The sequence below is a fragment of the Physeter macrocephalus genome, unplaced genomic scaffold, assembly GCF_002837175.3.
Source record: "Physeter macrocephalus isolate SW-GA unplaced genomic scaffold, ASM283717v5 random_21, whole genome shotgun sequence".
Lineage (NCBI taxonomy): Eukaryota > Metazoa > Chordata > Mammalia > Artiodactyla > Physeteridae > Physeter > Physeter macrocephalus.
The window spans coordinates 11276-29807 of record NW_021145309.1 but is presented as its reverse complement, the minus strand read 5'-3'; the positions used below and the strand labels follow the sequence as shown (position 1 = coordinate 29807).

At 54.2% G+C, this 18532-nt stretch overlaps 2 protein-coding genes across 4 annotated transcripts; one reads left to right on the top strand and one right to left on the bottom strand.

The window, feature by feature from the left end:
- Window positions 1–2836: 2836 nt before the first annotated feature.
- RTN2 (reticulon 2) lies at window positions 2837–11286 on the bottom strand. The gene is made up of 10 exons (XM_007102693.4): window positions 11049–11286; window positions 9340–9384; window positions 8746–9216; window positions 8380–8640; window positions 5955–6162; window positions 5445–5583; window positions 5229–5298; window positions 5056–5102; window positions 3608–3666; window positions 2837–3335 (listed from the first exon to the last, which is right to left on the bottom strand). The coding sequence occupies exons 1-10, from the start codon at window positions 11080–11082 to the stop codon at window positions 3254–3256; spliced, it is 1416 nt and encodes a 471-aa protein (XP_007102755.2). The 5' UTR covers window positions 11083–11286; the 3' UTR covers window positions 2837–3253.
- A 1059-nt stretch (window positions 11287–12345) lies between these two features.
- On the top strand, window positions 12346–16458 carry PPM1N (protein phosphatase, Mg2+/Mn2+ dependent 1N (putative)). Of its 3 annotated transcripts, none has more exons than XM_028483376.2 (4): window positions 12346–13329; window positions 13931–14232; window positions 14320–14380; window positions 16250–16458. In XM_028483376.2, the coding sequence occupies exons 1-4, from the start codon at window positions 12415–12417 to the stop codon at window positions 16451–16453; spliced, it is 1482 nt and encodes a 493-aa protein (XP_028339177.1). In that variant the 5' UTR covers window positions 12346–12414; the 3' UTR covers window positions 16454–16458. The 3 variants fall into 3 exon arrangements, with proteins under 3 accessions (XP_028339177.1, XP_007102765.3, XP_028339178.1); XM_007102703.4 differs by lacking the exon at window positions 16250–16458 and adding an exon at window positions 15449–15631; XM_028483377.2 differs by lacking the exon at window positions 14320–14380 and having other exon boundaries at window positions 16250–16362.
- Window positions 16459–18532: the final 2074 nt, after the last annotated feature.

The following is an 18532-nucleotide window of genomic DNA, read 5'->3' as shown; positions in this document are numbered from 1 at the left end:
CTTCCAAAATGTTGAGTTTGCCTCATATGAGTTGAATCATTGTCTCTTTAGAAACTGTCTCATTTGCATAGCGCCGCGCATTCTGGGAAACGGCGCCAGGGGACCTGGTGTCCTCCCTTCTGGCTGTTAAAGGGCCAGAAGCCCCTTTTTTCCAAGTAAGAAGTCCATTTTTTAAGAGAAAAGATTCATAATTCGGCATTCAGAGGCCCCCTTCCTGAAAAATCCGAATTCGAGTGGGTGGGTTCCTGCTAGAGTCTGATTTAGCCCAGCCCCGGAGGCTCCGAGCTGGCGGCTATAGGGCTGGGGCGACACCTGCTGTTCTTTTGTGGAACTTCGGCGATCTACAGAGCCCTACGTTCTTTCACACGTTCAGTGAGCACCTACAAAGTCCCAGACGCAGTCCTAGGTTCTGGGGATGACAGAATTTCTGTCCCCATTGAGTTTAGGCACTAGAGATCATCCGTTTTTGCATCTGCATTTTATGGCCGAGGAAAGTGAGGCGTAGAAACGGATAGTACCCTACCCTATCCACACAGCCCATCCACTTGGGAGAACAGAACTTGTGCCGTTGTAATTATATTATTACAAAAAAAGTGATCCTTTTAAAATCCAAGCCAGTGATCCTTTGACAATATCATTCCCCGACATGAAACCTTCCCAATGGCTCCCGTCTCAGAGTAAAAGTCAAAGCTCTCATCACAGCCTTACAATCTCGATGATTAGACCTTTGCACTCATCGGACCCGATCTCCTACTCCTCTCCCCTCATATACTTGGTTTCTGGCTCACAGATCTCTTGCTGCACACATCAGGCATGCTCCCTTCTCAGGGCCATTGCGTTTGTTGATCCCCCTGCCTGAATCTCCTGTCCTCCGCATGTTCGCATGACTCACTGCCTCTCTTCACTCTGGCCTCTGCTTAAATATCACCACTTAATGAAGCCTTCCCTGAGCACCCAATCTAAAATAGCAAGCGCTGTCACTCTATCCCCTGCCCCTGCTGGACTTTTCTCCATCACCCTGATCACCACCTGCCATATTCTACTTCTATTTGCTTATTGTCTGGCTGCTCCCGCTGGAATATCAGCTCCATGAAACCGTGGACTTTGTTTTGGTGGATTTTGCTTGTTTGTTTATTTGGCCGCGCCGCGAAGCTGATGTGATCCTAGTTCCCTGGCCAGGAACTGAACCCAGGCCCTAGGCAGTGAGAGCACGGAGTCCTAATCACTTTGGTTCATTTCTATGTCCCTGGTACCCAAAGAGTGCTTGAGCACTTGCCAGATGCTCACTAAATGTTTGTAGGATGAATGCAAGAATATTATCACTATCCTTCTCTGATCCTCAGTTTCCCCAGCTGGAAAACAAGACTAGTATAACTAGGGGGAATCATAACAAGCAGCTGGATATAGAAGCCTGACATGGCACCAGGCAACTGGGAGTCACTCAATAAAGGCTGTTTCCATCTCCAACCTGTTTCCTGCCTCCAGTGGGGGTACCAAGGATGGGCTTGGGGGCTTTAGCCATTCCTGAACCCATAATCACAACCGGTCCATCTTCCTCCTTTCTTTGAGATGGACAAATGGACACTTTGTCTTATGGAAAGTATGAATAAAAGTATCTTTAGGAAATGTTGCTCTTTTATTTGGAAGTTTAAAACACTGCCCCTGCCCCTGCTTGGCAAATTCAGATTCAAGAGAAGCCCCCCTAAGTCCTCTTTCAGTTAGCTAGCTGCTGCTAGGCAACCCCTGTATACAAAACCTGAGGCTGTAACTACTACTCCTGTAACGTCATTATCTATCTCCTAAAATGTGACATGCATCACAAAGGTAAGATTTTAGGTGATGCACAAACATTTTAAATGGTAATAGTTTCGTGTTTAACTGTTATCTTCTATTTCTGGCAAGCGATACTGACTTCCTTGGTGGTGGAGTAACATTTCCTTTTAAAAGACATTTGTTTTATTTTTTTAATAAACCAATTTAAAGAAAAAATTAGGCAAATAGCAGAACAGGTGATATAAAGATCATCAAGGTCCTGAGGGCTGACTGAGGTTTGGGAAACAATGTCATAGCTAACAATGCAGCTTCTGTTTACTGGACATTTATTCTATGCCAGGCCCTGTAACAAGGGCTTTACATGTAGGTAGCTTATGGCGACAATTTTCTATTTGAGGAAACGAGCCTTCAAGAGGTGAGGTCACTTGCTCAGGGTTACGCAGCCAAAAAGTGAAGATGATTCAAATCCAGGTCTGTGGGTCTTTAGACTCCAGTCTCCTGCCTCCTCCTCCCCCAGTTTAGTTTTGGAAACTGAGGCCCAAAGAGGCCACGAGGCCCTGTGCTTATTCCCAACGCAGCTGGAATGGAGAGAAGTGGGTGGAGAGGTTGGAGAGAGAGAAAAGACATGGCTTGCTGACTGACTAGATGTGGGGGGTGAGGGAATAGGAGTCCAGGGCCATACCTGGGTCTCTGGCTGGGCAACAATGTGGGCAGGATGGGATGTCCCTGAGTGGGAAATCAGATAGGACAAGGAAGAGGTTTAGATATGTTTGAGGGGGGAGTCTTCCATTAGGTAGTTGGATACGTGGGTCTGGGACTCAGGTGAAATGGTTGCACAGCAGGGAGAGTGTGGGGATTGACTCGTGATGTCTGCCTTGAGCACAGGCATGGAAAGTGGTTGTCAAGGCTTGGCTAGCCCTGGGATCAGACAACTCTCAGATGGCAGAGGGGAAGGTTCTTCCTCCGCAGAGATGGGGAAGGTTCCTCCTTGAGTATCACTTACCTGCTTTTCAGTACAGGAAGGTGAAAACTGGAGAGGGCTGGAAGCACAGGAGGCCTTGGGTTTTCCACAGAAGTCTTTATTACAGTGTAATTCCAAGCTCAGGCCTCCCCTGGGCCCCATGCAAAGCCCCAGCGTTGGGGCCAGTGGCATCCGGGAGACACCACCCCCTCACGGCGTCTCCAGCGGTGGGGTCCCGGAAGTGCAGGGCGTGTGCCCTACCTAGGCAACTACAAATCCCAGCAGGCCCCGCGGCCAAGGTGCCTCGCCTTTCCAAGACTCCTAGAGTAGAGCCTCTTGGGAAATGTAGTCCTGGCCACTCAGGCAATTTGCGCAAACTCCCTGGTGTGAGCGATCCTGACACCCACTGGGAAATGGCTTGGGATGAGGCAGGGAGAGGGTGGGGATGGAAGGGAAATGGAGGAGGGCAGAGGGCTACAGGGGGTGGGGGCAGGCGTCCCGCAGGCAGAGACACCCCTTTCATTCGGCTTTGGCTTTGGACCCGGAGACTGCGGCTGCTGCCGAGGCAAGGGCTCCGGTCCCTGGGATCTTAGCTCGGATCCTGAGGGAGAAACAGGTGGAGTCAAGGGGTGGGGCAAGCGACAGGATAAGTAGTATCTGAGAACTAAAAACTGGATGGAGGAACTGAGTGCCCAAGCCAGCCCCTGCCCTCCACCTACTGGCCTGCGACGGAACTGTCTCTCACCTTTTAAGAAAAGCAGGCACTCAGCCCCAGGAGATTTAGGGACAGGGAATGTTGGGGGTGGGGGGAAGGAGGAGCATTCCCAAGTTTTCTCATCCCCCATCCCATCCGTCTCTACCACATGCCCTTACTTAGCTTTGATGTGGCTCAACTGATTGGTCACCAATCCCACGTACTGGTCAATCTGGGCCTGGGGAGACGAGAAAGGGTGAAAGGAGAGATTAGAGGGGGTTCTTCTCCCTAATTCATTAAGAAAGCTGCTTCCTCCCCCACCCCCAGATCAGGAGTTGGGAGGAGTGGCCCACCACTCCACCATCAACTCTAAACCTAATAAAATACCCCTGGAAGTCAGAAGTCCAAGGTGAAGTGTCAAGTCAATTGGACCACACTCTGTGTGGGAAGTGATGTCAGGTAGACACACAAGAATTTGCCAGTGGCTTTGCGTCCTGGGAACTACTGTTAATCTTTGAGTGAGTTTGTTTTTTTGCAGATCAGGAGTTGGGAGGAGTGGCCCACCACTCCACCATCAACTCTAAACCTAATAAAATACCCCTGGAAGTCAGAAGTCCAAGGTGAAGTGTCAAGTCAATTGGACCACACTCTGTGTGGGAAGTGATGTCAGGTAGACACACAAGAATTTGCCAGTGGCTTTGCGTCCTGGGAACTACTGTTAATCTTTGAGTGAGTTTTTGTGTGTGTGTGTGTGTGTGTGTGTGTGTGTGTGTGTGTGTTTAGGGGCAGCGTAAGAATAGAGGGCGTTAGTGTTGGTTGTCGAGTCCCAGAGTGGATTGATTTAAATACTAGTTTAATTCAGTGTTAATCGACTTTGTGAGCCTCGGTGATTCCAGCATGTGAGGGAGTTAGGACTATCTCCCTGGCAGGAACGTGTATCGTTTGGCTCTCAGCTGTGCCGGAGAATGTCAAACATGGAATGTTGGCCCATCTGCCTGTCTCTGGATAGGATATATGTCAGTTGGCCCTGGTTCTGTCAGTGTTCTGGTCTGGGATGGGTGTCAGTGAGACCCAGACTATGTGTAGGGATAGATGGCGTCAGTCTGTCTGTGTGCAAATGGAATATGTGTTTGTCAGTCTCTGGTGGTATCAGGGGAGACAGAGTATCGGTGTATCAGGAGAAGGCATTCATCTGTCTGCCTGTTTCTGGCTAGAAAGAGTGTTGTTCAGCCTCGTGCTATGTCAGGGAGAGAAGACGCCAGTCAGGCTGCCTCCCTGGAGGTAGGACATGTCAAGGCAGACCTTGGATCATCGCTGGGGAGGAGCATCAGATAGTCTACCTGCCTTGGGTTGGAACGTGTCAGTCAGATCCTGGCTCTGTCACGGGCCACCTATCGAAATGCCTGTCTCTGGCTGTTGAAACATATTAGGTAGACTCTAGCTGCATGGAGCAGGGGCAGCAGGCAGACCACCTATGCCTAGCATGTGTCAGTCAGAGCCTGATTCTGTCAGGGGTGGGAACACCAGCTTGTCCTGTCTCTGGCTGGGACATCTGTCACGGACCCTGGCTGTGTGTGGGGGGGTTCTTTGGCCGGGGTACTGCCAACTGAGGGCCTGTCGCACTTACCTGGTGCTGCCGGTACAGCAGGGGGACTGTGAATAAGCCGACCACTCCTGCGGGCACAGAGGTGGGGGTCAGGGCTCTCCAGGGAGATTAACAGCTCCATTCAGAGCCCTGTCCTCCAGCAGACCTCAGCAACCCACCTCCCCGCCCCGCCCCTCACAGCCTTCCCAGCTCACCCAGAATGAGAAGAGTCAAACCATTGAAGATGGCACCCACGAAGGTCAAGATGTAGAAGAGAAGGGCCAGCTGAGGGTGAGGGTCGGGGTCAGCAGAGTCCATGGGGTGCACCCTGGGCTGGGAACTTCCCCAGCAATGGCCCTCCTCCCCTCCTCCCCCCAGGGGCAGGGAGTCGAATGTTGGGACCCAGGAGGGAGTGGGGGGCTTCGGGGCACCTTGAGGGAATCCACGAAGTCTTCTACCAGAAAGAAATGCCGCAGCTGCGTGGCCGCAGAGACCATGCAGGAGGCAATCTGTTGGGACATACGTTCTGTCTGCTCCCGAGTCAGGGTCAGGTCCACATCCAGGTAGGCCCTGAGAGAACAGAGGTGTGTGAGGCCATTCAGTGGGTGGATGGGACCCAGGCTGAGGGGCGTGGCTGAGACAAGGGCAAGAAGTGAGGGTTGGGGAGTAAGGCCAGGTGTAGCGTGCTAGGGTGGAGGTCAGGGTCAGGAGACGGGATCAAGGATTAAGGGTAAGAGGTTAGGGTCTGAGGTTATGGCTGGAAGTCAAGGGTCAGAGTCTGGTTTAATGTCAGGGTCAGGTTGGAGTCAGGAACAGGAACAGGATAGGTCAGGGCCAGGGTGAGAAGTCAGTGCCTGATCTGAGGTCATGGGTCATGACTTAGGGTCAGCGCCGAGGTCCGGACAGAGGTCAGGGTTGGGGGCCAGGCTGCGGGCTCTCACTGGAAGGGGTTGGCGCCGTCCCCCCGGTGCACGGCCTGCAGCACTTTTCGGTAAACCCTGAGAGAGATGGTGCCGCAGAGCAGCAACAGGGCCACATGGGCGGCCACGGACACGATGCTAAAGCGCAGGAGGCTGAGCAGGGAGACCATGAGGCCTGTGAAGACCACTCCTGACGTCCTCGTGTCCTTCCAGTACAGCAGGTCTGCCACTGTGGAGGGAGGGGGCGGCAATCAGGCTGGGGTTTGGAGCTGGCCTGGCTGACCTCTTGACCTCCTATTTCCTGTCTTGGGGCTGAAACATCACCTCTTGACACACCTGTCAGAGCCTTAACCCAATTTCCACATTTTTATTTATCTTCTTTTATTCCATGCTTGCCTCCTGGAAAACCCAAGTTAACTGTCTAGCAAGTCCCCTCAGGCTTACTCCTGCCCATAGATAATGTGTGAACACAATTTTGGGTGAAAAATCAATCTTCTGCATCATGCATATCTCACTCTACTTTTGCTCCTAGAATTCCCTCCTAGTCAACCGGAGTAGCTCTTAATTCACTCTTTTTAAGGGCTACACGATATTCCATGTTGTGGCTACACCATCATTCATTTTATTCAACCATGCAGCTATTGCTGGGTCGTTTACTTTGTTTTCTCCCCCCATCCTCTTCCCTGACAGCCTCCTGCAGATATTCTTACCTCCGGGAGGTTCTATTTCTGAGATGGAATGCCAGGGGTCGAATCGCTGGGTGGACTAATTATGTATTTTCGAATGTCATAAATATTATCAGATTGCTTACTAGCAAGACTGTAACAATCCTTATTTCTATGCGCAACATGCAAGTGATCTTTTCCCAGCATCCTGCCCAACGATGGGTGTTATTGTTCTTTTTATTTTTTGCACCCTGACAGGTGTAAAGTCATATCTCCTTGATACCCCGGCCAACACATACATCTAAGTCCTAAATGTATTAATAACATCATCCTCCTTCCTAGGCCCTAACTCAAACTTCTAACCCCTTTCAGAGATCCTAAACTCACCTCCCAAGCCCAGCCTATGTCCTGATCAGTGACCTTTGGACCCCAATGTTTCATCTCACTCATCTTAACTTTTAACAGCCGTCCCTATAATCGGCTCTGCTTTGAGCCCTGAACTGAGAGCCCAGTACCCTGCCATCTATTTCCAGACAGTCTCCATCCTCCCACCCTTAACTCCAATCAAACTGACCCATCCCAACCAGTCCCCCTCAGAGTTTGACTCTCCTCACTTCTGTATCTTCCCTATGCACATCCTCCCATCTACCTCTAACTAGGATAGACCTCCCCTCAACCCCTCCCCTGCAGGCTCCCCAAAGCCTGAGCCAGTGGTGGGGGAGGGGCCGGGTCGCCTGAGGCGGGAGCTAAGTTTAGGCACGCTGGGGGGAGGGTGCCTCTCAGGCAGCTGTGCTGGCCCGTCCAGCTACTGAGTGACAGCACCGCCTGGGCCTGAGGCTGGGGGAGGGGGCCTCGCTGCTCTTGGGCCCCAAAGCTCCGGCTCGAGAGACAGGGGACCCCATACTCCCTCCACGCCCTCCCTAGACACCCCCGCAGCCCCTCAGCCCCAGCCTGCCGCTCCGGGGAATCTGGGACCAAGAGGAAACATCCCCCAGATTTGAGGGCGATAAAAGTGAATCTGGGTCCCTTTCCACGGTCCCCCAGCGCCCGCGTCCCAACCCGCCCCGAAAGCCCACCTTTACTCCCCATCTCGGCTCCGAGTGAGAGGCTACAGACACTGCTGCTTCTCAGGGATTTTGCCCACTTCAGTGGAACCCGGAGGGAGGGAGTAAGGGGGCGGGGCCCCTTTGTACCCAGCCAATGACTCTTCATTGCGGTGGGAACAATTCCAAAACCGGGTGGCTCTCTTTGTAAACAGCCAAAAGCAGTGATGTCTATAACCTACCTATAGGAACCGTTCGTGTGGAGGCTGAGCATACTTTAAAGTAAGGCGGGGTCTATTTACAATTGGCCAATTCATGTGGTCAGGGAAGAGGAGAGTTTTTAAAACGCACAGAGTTTACTTTTACTTGCCCAGTGGCCACATTCAGAAAAGAGCATTATTTTTTCAGGGATTTGGCCTGTCCAAAATCAGCCTCTAGGGGGAGCACTCCAAAAGAGGGATTATTTTTTAGCAATTAGCCAATCCTAATGCTTCTTCCAACTTCTCAGGTGGGAGGGCTAACTTCTCAAGTGGGCGGGGGAACCATTTAAAAAGAGCCAATAGCAATCTCAGGTAACGGGAAACTTTTTTTTAAGGGTGGAGTTTACAATGTCTTGCCAGTAGCAATACCTCCTCCCTTCTCCCTTCTCCTCCGTTCCTTCCCGAGGATGGTCCCTTTAAAAATCAATCCTCCACCCTCGCTGTAGTCCAAAGGAGCACGTTCCCTCATGCACTTTACCTAGAAAGTGTGGTTCCAGTGTGAATCCTGATTGGTCCGTGATATCGAGGCACTGCCCTGTGACTGGCTCCCGCTCCAGCCGCCCCCACGGCTCTTTCTCCTCCTTCTCGTCCAGTGAGGGCTCATCTGGCCAAGAGTTCGAATCGCGAGATTGAAGTGGAGATGGGGTACGGGCCTGAGGGATCCCAGAGCCAGGGCTGGGCTGTGGAGTCAAGACTTCGGGCGGCGAAGACTGAGCGAATCCGAGTTGTAGGTCCAGTTCTGGCGCGTTAGAGAGAGAAGGCTGTGAGCTTTCACCATGGAGATGCCCTAAGGAGAGACCACCCACCCCTGGTGGCTTTGGTCCCAGCACCTGGGACATCTCACCTTTCCCAGCCTCTCCAACCTCTGATCCGTCGGGCTCTTCGTCATCCAGCGGGGTGGAGCTACTGGTGGCAGAGTCCTCCCCGGACCCTGCTCCCCGGGCCGCCCAGCCCAGTTGGTCCACTTGGAGCTCCAGGTCCTCCAGGGGGCGCTCAGCTGGAGGGGCAGAATCGGGGTGACCACGGCGCCCGGGCTCCGGGGATTGGCTCAGGCTGGGGATGCTCTCCAAGCTGTCGCCCAGGCCAGGTTGCGGGGGCGGCTCTCGCGGCTCCGAGACTGAGCGGCCCTGGGGCCGTGGGCGGCGAGCAGCTGAATCCCTGCGGGTCCCAGAGCCCAGCACGCCATCGAAGGCGATGTAGGAGAAGGTCAGCTCCCGGGGAGTGCCCCAGTCCTGCGATGTGGTCTCCTCCTCGTCTTCCTCTGAGAATTCCCGGGCTGTATGCAGCTCCCGAAAATCTGAGTCGTCGTTCCCTCCTGCCATGAGCAAAGGAGGGCATGAACTCCTCTGACCAAGACCCTAGCCCACTCCCCTTAACCCCTTTACCCAGCTGTGAGCCCCCTTCAAGTCCCACTCTCACACCCTCCCTCTCTGCTTACCTTCTGTGGAGTCAGGGGTAGAGGAAGCTGTAGACGGAGCTTCTTCTGCAAGAGGGAAAGAATCAAAGACTCTTAGAAGCTTAGATTGCCCAAGTTACAGAAGTAGTGTGCTAGTCCTGGAAACCTGTCTGAATTAAGGAATCTTAGAGTTTTAATTACAGGACCTCTAGAACATTCTGTATACAGACTGTAAAACCTTAGTATCCCTGCTGTCTGAAGCTCAGTCTTAGAAGTTCAAATCCAGGAATCTCGATCTTAGTGTCTTTAAATTAGGGATTTTAGGAGGCTTCAATTCATTAATTCTTTCAACAACCATTAATTGAGTGTTTAATACATGCCAGGCACTGTTTTAGATCCTGAGGATACAAATGTGAACAAAACAGATAAAATCCCTAGTCTCATAGAGCTTACACTCTATAGGGGAGATAGACAGTAACAATTAAACTTATGATGTTGGGTGCTAAGTGTGTGGAGAAAAATTAAGGTAAGGGAAGAGAAAGTAAGGGGATGCTATTTCAGACAGGTTGGTGAGGAAGACTTCCCGGATGACATTTGAACAGAAACCTGAATGATGCGAGGAAACCATGTGGATATCTAGGGAAGAGTCTTCCAGGCAGAGGGAAAAGCCAGTGCAAAGGCCCTGAGGCAAGCACTAAGCTTTGCATATCTGAGGAACTGAGAAGTGTGCAGATGTGACTGGAACAGGGTGACTGATGGGGAGATGGAAGGGAGATGAGGGCAGAGAGGAAAGGCGGGGTGGGGTGGGAGTGGGGAGACCACGTAGGGCCTTCCTTTGTAAGCCCAGGTAAGGACAAGATCTTAGAATGTTGGGATGATACTCTAGAATGTTGAAATAACAAATTCTCAGAATTTTGGCTTGTCGACTCCCAAGACATGCAAGTGGCTAGGTCGGCGTTGCAATCCCCAGCTGTCAGAACCATAGGGGTGTGAGACAGAGAATGTTAGACAAGGACTGTTAGAGTCCTGGGCTCAGAAATCATAAGGCTCAGGCAAGGCGTTTTCCATTATGGAATTCAGCCTCTCAGAGTTAGCTTGGGGCTTTGCCTACAGGAGATGCTCAATACCGTTTGGAGAATGAAATCAGATGCCCCCCCGCCCCCACCTCGTTTCTTCAGCTAGGGAATAGAAGGCCAGGAATCAGAGACCCGGAGTGGTAAAACCTAAGGACCAGGAGTCCTAGCCCAAACCCAGGGATGTCTGTATCCCGGGGACAGGGGACTGTACAATTCGGGCGAGGTCGGGGCTGGCTCTGAGTCTGGGGAGAAAACGGAGGTGGGATGCGAAGATGGGTGATGCGGGGGAAGGGGGGAGTCAGACCACTCTTCTCCATCGTGGCTCTACCCCTCCATTCAAATCCCCTCACCGCTGGCTGTGGCCAGCACCAGGGCGAGGGGACAGCTCCCGGAGAGCTTCCTCATCCCCGGGCGGAGCCCCGCGGCACATTCAAGGGCCCAGAGCGCCCCCCGTCGGCTATCTCAGTGCCCCCAGCCTCTGCCCAGTCTCACTCAGGTTGTCCGGGTCAAGTCGCCCCCATCGCCGCTAGAACACGGGGGAAGGGAGAGCTTCCTTTGTCTCCTTCGCCTCCTCCCCATCTCGGCTCTCCCGCGGCCCAAGTCGGAGGGGAAACCGGGGAGGAACCCACCCGGGCCTCTGGGCCCCACACCAGGCCTGAGCCTCCCCCTACTCACTGCAGTGGGCGAAGACCGGCAGGACCTGCCCCATGGCCCCCCTCGGGCCTGCATCGGGACCCCCGCCCACTCCGGCCACGCCGCCCTGGGCCTGGGGCCGCGAGCGCTCATCTCCGCCGCGCCCAGGACGCCGCCGCCGCCATCCTCGCTGCCTACTCCTCCCGGGCCGCTCCAGCAGCCGCCGCCGCCGCCGCCGCCGCCGCCGCCACCGCCGCCGCCGCCCTCGGTTCGGCTCAGCGGGGGCGGGCGGGGCCGCTGTGGGGCGACTGCAGCGCGGGGGCCGGGGGCGGGGCCAGAGAACGGGGGGCGGAACCTGAGGGAGGGCGAGGGGGAGGGGAAACACCCGGGAGGATGGAGGTGGGGCGTGGCCTTCCTAATAGAGGGGCGGAGCTAGGACCGTAGGCTACCTGCCGAGAAGGCCTGGAAGGCGGTCTGAAGGGCGGGGTCTAGACAGAAGAGGGCGGGGCCTTTAGGGGGAGAGAAGCGGGACCGAGGGTAGCGTGAGGGGCTCCGGGAAATGATGCTGAAGGAGCCTAGGCGGAGAGGATGGGGGCGTGGATCTCAGAGTGGGTTGGGGTGGAGCTAGAGGTGGCATTGAGGGGAGGGTGTAAAGATTTCACCGCTGAGAGGTAGAGGTATAAGCCTAGATTCTCAATGGGAGTGGGAAAGGGGGCGGGAAGAAACTACTCGGAAAGTTTTGAGACAAGGGGAGGAGCTCAGACTTGGGGAGGTTTAAGCCAATTTAGAATTGTTCAGAGTTGGGTGGGGTCAGCCCGAGACTGCGGAGCTAGAGGCGTGGCCTAGAGGGAATAGGGCAGAACAATCAAGGGTGGTGCTGCTGCCCAGAAGGTGAGCTGAACCTGGAGTGAGGAGAGACCGAGAGGGGAGGGGTCAAAGTAAAAAAATTAAGCGTTTAAAGCTTTTGAAACCCGGATGGGACCACTGATGTGGGCAGAGATTGAACAGAGTCGGGCTGGGGAGCCGAAGCCGAGTGTTGTGTTGAGAATACGGATTCTAGAGATTGTTTCCCTGTAACACTGTTTACTACTGACTCAGTTTCCTCTTCGGTAAATTGGAGATGATGATGTAAAACAGTGTGTAGCTCATGGTAAATGCTAGTTTGGTACTATTATCTTTTTTCCCTGACCCAAACCCCAAACCTCATTTTGAAGGTGCGGAAGAGAGGAGAATGAAGCGTTCAATCCCTTCTAGTGACTCGACTTGAGCGCACGTCAAGGGCATAGGAAGGAGATTTAGGTGGTTTAAAATTTCACAGTGCCGAGGATTAGTGGAGGTGACGGGGGCGGGGTGGCGGGGCTGTTAGCAGGTGCAGAGGGTGGAGCTTTCCTGCTCCCCAGGCTGAAGGATGGCGGCCCTTGCCCGCCTGCTGGAACGTCTCCTCTGGCCAGCTCGTAAGCAAGAGCGGGTGGAGGAGGCAGAGGAGAGGCGCAGCTCTCCCGACGGGCCTCAGTCCCTCCTGGACGCTCCGCGATGTGCCCAGCGGCCGCACGGGGGTGCGGCGGCGTCTTGGGGCTTGAGCTTCGGGGCGAGCGCAGTGCAAGGGTGGCGCGCACACATGGAGGACGCGCATTGCGCTTGGCTTGAGCTACCCGGGCTGGGCCCGGGCTGGGCTTTCTTCGCGGTCCTCGACGGCCACGGTGGGACGAGAGCCGCCCTCTTCGGTGCGCGCCACCTGCCAGGCTACGTGCTCGAGGCGCTGGGCCCAGCGCCCGGCGAGCCCGAGGGCGTGTGCGAAGCACTGCGCCGCGCCTTTCTGAGCGCAGACGCACGCCTGCGCGCGCTCTGGCCCCGCGGCGAGCCGGGAGGCTCCACCGCCTTGGCGTTGCTGGTTTCCCCGCACTTTCTGTACCTGGCGCACTGCGGTGACTCCCGCGCGGTGCTGAGTCGCGCCGGCGCCGTGGCCTTCACCACCAAAGACCATCGGCCCCTCCGTCCCCGGGAACGCGAGCGCATCCATGACGCGGGCGGCACCATCAGCCGCCGGCGCCTCGAGGGCTCTCTGACAGTGTCCCGCGCACTGGGAGACTTTGCCTACAAAGAGGCTCCGGGAAGGCCCCCTGAACTGCAGCTCGTTTCCGCGGAGCCTGAAGTGACCGCCCTGGCACGCCGAGTAGAGGACGAATTCATGCTCCTGGCCTCTGATGGCGTGTGGGACGCGATGTCTGGCTCTGCCCTGGTGGGACTGGTGGCATCTCGCCTCTGCTTGGGCTTGGCCCCAGAGCTTCTCTGCGCGCAGCTGTTGGACACGTGTCTTTGCAAGGTCCTGGGGGCGGGGCTTGAGATCTTAGAGGGAAGAACCTAAGGGATTTAGCGGGGAGGAGCTTTGATACAGAGGCGAGAGTAAAACTAGAAAAGGAGAGGCGGGACTCCACGTAGGGGGCGGGGCCTGATGGAAAGGGGCAGGGCCAAAATGTGCAGGGAGCGGAGACTGAGGGAAGCCTTGAGACAAGACGGAAGAGTTGTAGTTCTCGATAGATAAGTGGGAGGGATTTACGAGAAAGGGCGTGGTCTTTTGGAATGGGACAGCCCTTAGACCTAAAGATGGGTCCCGAGGTGTGCCTAGTGGCAGAAGGAAGAACAGCTAAACAGCAGAGTGGGAGGAGCTTTGGAAAAGGGAAGTGGCTCTGTTTAATAGGGTGGTGCTAGGACAGTGAGAGGGCGTGGTCTAAGGCATTGGTCCCTGTGAGAGGCCTGGTTTAGACTGGCAGAAGGGTGGGACTTTAGAGATATGGGCATAACCAGATTGGGAAGGGGGCACTAGAGCAAGGGGAGTGTTGGGAAACTGTTTCCTAGGGCATGGAGCCCTGTTCTGGGGTATTCAACCGTGTTCCACCAGGCTCTCTTTTCTCTGCCTTCTCCAGGGCAGCCTGGACAACATGACCTGCATCCTGGTCTGCTTCCCGGGGGCCCCCAGGTCTTGTGAGGAGGCCATCAGGAAGGAGCTAGTGCTGGACGCAGCCCTGGGACGCAGGGTTGCAGCTGAGCAGGCGCCAGGAGCCCGGCGGAAGGGGTGGTCAGCAAGCAGGGTAACTCCCACGATCCTTTCCTCCTTCTCAGAGCTGTGTGCCTTTGGCCAGGAGCCCCCCAGCTTGAACACAGTTTTCAGGACTCTGGCCTCTGAGGACATCCCGGATCTACCTCCTGGGGGAGGGCTCCACTGCAAGTGAGTTGGGGTGGGGTGGGGGGGTGGAATGGGAGGATGGGCCGTAGGAGGAGGGTCCCCCCCTGAGGGCCTTCTTTTGCTCTCCAGGGCCACAGTCATCGCTGACGCTTACTCTCAGTTCTGCCAGGCCTCAGGAGAGCGCTGGGTGGTAAGGACCCTGTGTTCTTGAATGTTTCCCTTAGAAGCATGTAATTCAGCCCCCCCCCCCACCATGCCACCTCTTTAAGTGATGGGGAAATTGAGGCCAGAAGGGACAGGGACTTACCTGATATAGTAATAAATTCTCACACCTGGTCCTGAAGAATTGTGCTAGGCATGATGGCTGGTGGGGGGGGGCGGGTGGTGGTGATGCAGAAGCAGAGGAGAAGAGATTGTGCTTCTCCGCCAAGAGATGTGCCCCCTACCTTGCTCTGTGAAGCCCCACCATCCCAAGCACCACCCCCTCCATCCAAAAATAAGGCAGAAAAATTCAAGGAATGTTGCTGACCAAAACCAAGGGCTGACTGCGCGGCAGAGGCCGCCAGGACATCTCCGAGGGCGGCCCAGGTCTTGGAGGAGAGAGCTTGTGAGTTGGGCCCAGACAGCCTATTTAGAGATGCCCAAGGAGGTGGCGAGTGGAGCCACATAAACTAAGGTATGGGGTGGGGGACCGGGAGGAAATGTGAGGGAGGAAACCAGAAGGCCTTTGCAGGGCAGAGAAGGGAGTCGGGTTATTACCAGTCGGGGTGGAGGGGGGGTTGTTGATGGTTTCTCAGCAGCAGAAAGGAGGTCTTTGTCAGGATTCTTTTGAGCTGTGAGTGACAGAAACCCCATTCAACCTGGGAAGACAAACCAGGGAGCTTACTGGGCCATGTAATTCAAGAGTACAGGGACTTAGGGCATGACTGCATCCAGTTGTCAGATGATGTCATCAGGAACTGTCTTAGTTTTCTTTTCTCTGAGTTGGCTTCCTTCCCAGGCAGGGTCTCCACATGCGGTAGCAGGGAGTTGCTGCTCCATTGCTCACATCCCAGAAGCCTAACATCCCCAGTGGCGAGAGCATGCCAGTTTCCCAGTAGTTGCAGCCGTGCTTCCAGAGCTGGTTCTCATTGGCCACACTAGGGAATGCTGGTTCCTCAAAGGAAAAATAGGAGCAGTGCTTCCAGAACACAGGGGAGTAAATGCTGAGGGGCCAGAAGGGGTTCCTGTTCCCCATCTTCCACATTTTGTGTTACAGACGGGGCAGAATGGGGCTGAGAAGCCCACTGGCACCCATTCAAGCTCTGCCTTGGAGTTGGAGGCCTGACAGCTGTCATCCTTTAGGGACCCTCTGCCCAGCTGGGGCCTCAATGGAATTAAGGAAGAAAACTCCCCTTCCCCAGCTATGCAGACTAGTGGAAGGAAGAGAAACCAGTGGAGGAACCCCAGAATGTTTATTTCCCTTTGTCTTACTTCCCTCTCATAAGACAGAAAGTCTTATGAGAGGGGAAATTCCACCCACCAGCTAGACCCCCCCAAAAAAACCCCCAAACCTCAAAACCCCAAAACCAAATGTCTTTGAAATATTTAGAGCTGAATGGACCCTGAAAATCACCCAGTTCAATAACCTTCTCTTCCCTTCCTATTTTTCATCTGTTTGGCGGGGAGGTAGGGGAAAGTTTTTATCATTAAATTTTAATTACGTAATTCAAAATACATTTTTCTTGTGGAAAAAACCCCGCACGCATTATTTGCCCAGTCATTTGGCAAATACATATGGGGCACCTGCTATGTGCAAGGCCCTGCTCAGGCCATCAACCTGGCAGACCCACTGAGGGTCCTGCCCCCGGAACCTCCTAGTGTGTGGGGTGGAGTGGAGGGGGAGACAGCAAACAAGGGAACCCATAAATAAGGTCATCTCAGACACCGACAAGTGTCTCAAGGAAAATGAAACTGGAGGACATGATAAGAAAATGTCTTAGGGGAGCTATGCTGGTTTTTTTACATTGTTATTTATTTTTTGAATGGGTGGTAAGTTCACTTCGTTTGAAATTCAAAGGGCACAGAACCGTATACAATGAAGTCTCTCTCCATCTCTCATCCACTGCCACTCCGTTTTCCACCTGGGGATGGTTGCTTTAGACGGGGGTCAGTGAAGACCTCTGAGGAGGGGAAAACTGAGCAGGAACCTAACAGAGAACTCGCCAGCCATGCAAAAACCCCAGGGAAGAGGGTCCCAAGGCAGAAGGAACAGCCAGTGTGAAAGCCTAGAGGCAGGATTGAACTCGGCGTTTTCAAGATGAGGCTTGAGATTATGACCATCAGACTCTCCACGATCCCATTCTGTGTCCTACTGGTAACCCCTGCAGTGAGTTTGGAGTGGATTTTTCAAGACCTTTTATTGGGCATGTACACACGTATATGGTACCTTAGGCGTCTCCTTGATTTTTTTCATATCCTATGTATCATTTGGCAATTTGTTTCCTTTTACTCAATAATGTGTTGGAAACTTCTTTCATGCCACTTACCATCCGTCATCCTCCTGATGGGTATTTAGGTTGTTTCCAATTTCTTGCCCTTACATCACTGCTGCCGTAAAGATCCTTGATCAGGCTCCTGTGTACATTTGCAAGAGTTTCTCTAGTGCAGGGGTCTTGCTACCTGTTTTGTACAGCACTTGAGCTAAGAATGGTTTTTACATTTTTAAAGGGTTGTAAAAAAATGTGCAAAAGAGGCCCTATGTTTAATATGCCTAAAATATTTACTATTTGGACATTTATAGAAAATGTTTGCTGACTATAGTGCAGGTGGCACACAGAAGCACCACCCCTCCCATTTCACAGATGGGAAAGCTGAGACCCAGAGAGGAGAAAGGACTTGCCCATGGTCACACAGAACTGGGGTTTTCATGCAGTTGGATAATGTGTGTTGAGCTGCTGTTCTGGGCCTTGCTGGGTTAGTAAGGGCCAGAAATTGATTAAGTCTACCTCTGCCCCCAAAGAACTCAGTCTGAGGAGACACACAGAGAAACAATTATAACCTACCATAGATCAGGGTTCAAGGTCTCCCAGAGTGGGGTGGAGAAGGGGAGAGGATTACTCCATTCTTCAGAGAAGAATTAATGTCAGAGCATGGCCTAGAAGAACGAGGTGAAGGAGATCAGGACGGCACCCGAGAGCGGATTCCTCTTGGAAAAAAAAAAGGCTGGGAATCTTGATTCCCTCACCTAGTCAGCTGGGCCCCAAGAGTTGTTTTACACTCATACCTTGCACCACTGGAGTCCTGGTGGCTCAGGCAAGAGGGCTATAGCCCAGATTTACTTCCTGACACCAGGCCTCAATTTATCCCTTTCTAAATGTCGAACTGATTTCCCAGGTTCCTGCCCCAGCCTAAGGCACCTTACCCAGGCCAGGTGGCGCTCTACGAGAGGGGCGTGATCATATTGGCGACGTCACGTAGGGCGGAGTCTGCAGGACCAGTGGCGGAAGCCTGGGAGGGTATAGGGACTCAGCCCGAATCTGGCGCGTGGGGGGAGGGGGCTCCCGGGAGCCGGCATAGGGAGGGTCCCCCACCTCCGTTCCCTCGGATTGCTGGATGATCCCACCATCCTCCGCAGACGAAACTGAGTCACGGCGGGGCGTGCGTGGAGAGGGGACAAGGGGCCTTATTCACACAGGAACCGGGAGTCCCATTCCCACCGAGGTCCAGCGCCTCCCCCCGCATAGCCCCCCCGCCCGCCTCGCCCCACACACACCCTGCGGCTGTGAGTCAGCGGCCAGCCGCGCCCCCTCGGCCCACTTCCTCCTCACCTTCCCAGGGCGGGCGGAGCGGGGGGGCAGTGAGAGGGGTGGGCCCCCTCCCCACCCATTCCGCTCTTCGGCGGGGGAGGGGGTTCGGCCCTTAGGAATCCCTCATAAATTGGTGGAGAGAGACGCTGAGGGCTCCGAAGGCAGGATTTAAGGGACAAAATTTGAGAGAATCTATGCTTGACCAGAAGGTCCTCTTCGCCCCTCAAACTGAGTGGAATGTAAAGAAATGGAGAAGTCGATGGGGAGGGTGAGAAGAAATTGTGCCCCCATTGATATTCCCCTAAGAATTTCCATCGTGGGAGAGAACGAAGGATCAAGGAAGGATCCCTTCCCCTCCATCAAACTTCCCCTCTAATTTGGGGGGGTGGCCCCCAGAGTGCATCGTTATGCAGTAACATTGGGGAAGAGGGAAATAGCGGAAGTCTAAGGTTCCGCGTTGCCCTTTTAGGCGCCCTCCACCCCCCCCCAACCTCACCGCCTTGAGGTGTCCGCGGCCCCTTTAAGGCGCAGGGCATTATGGGTGCGGGGAGTGG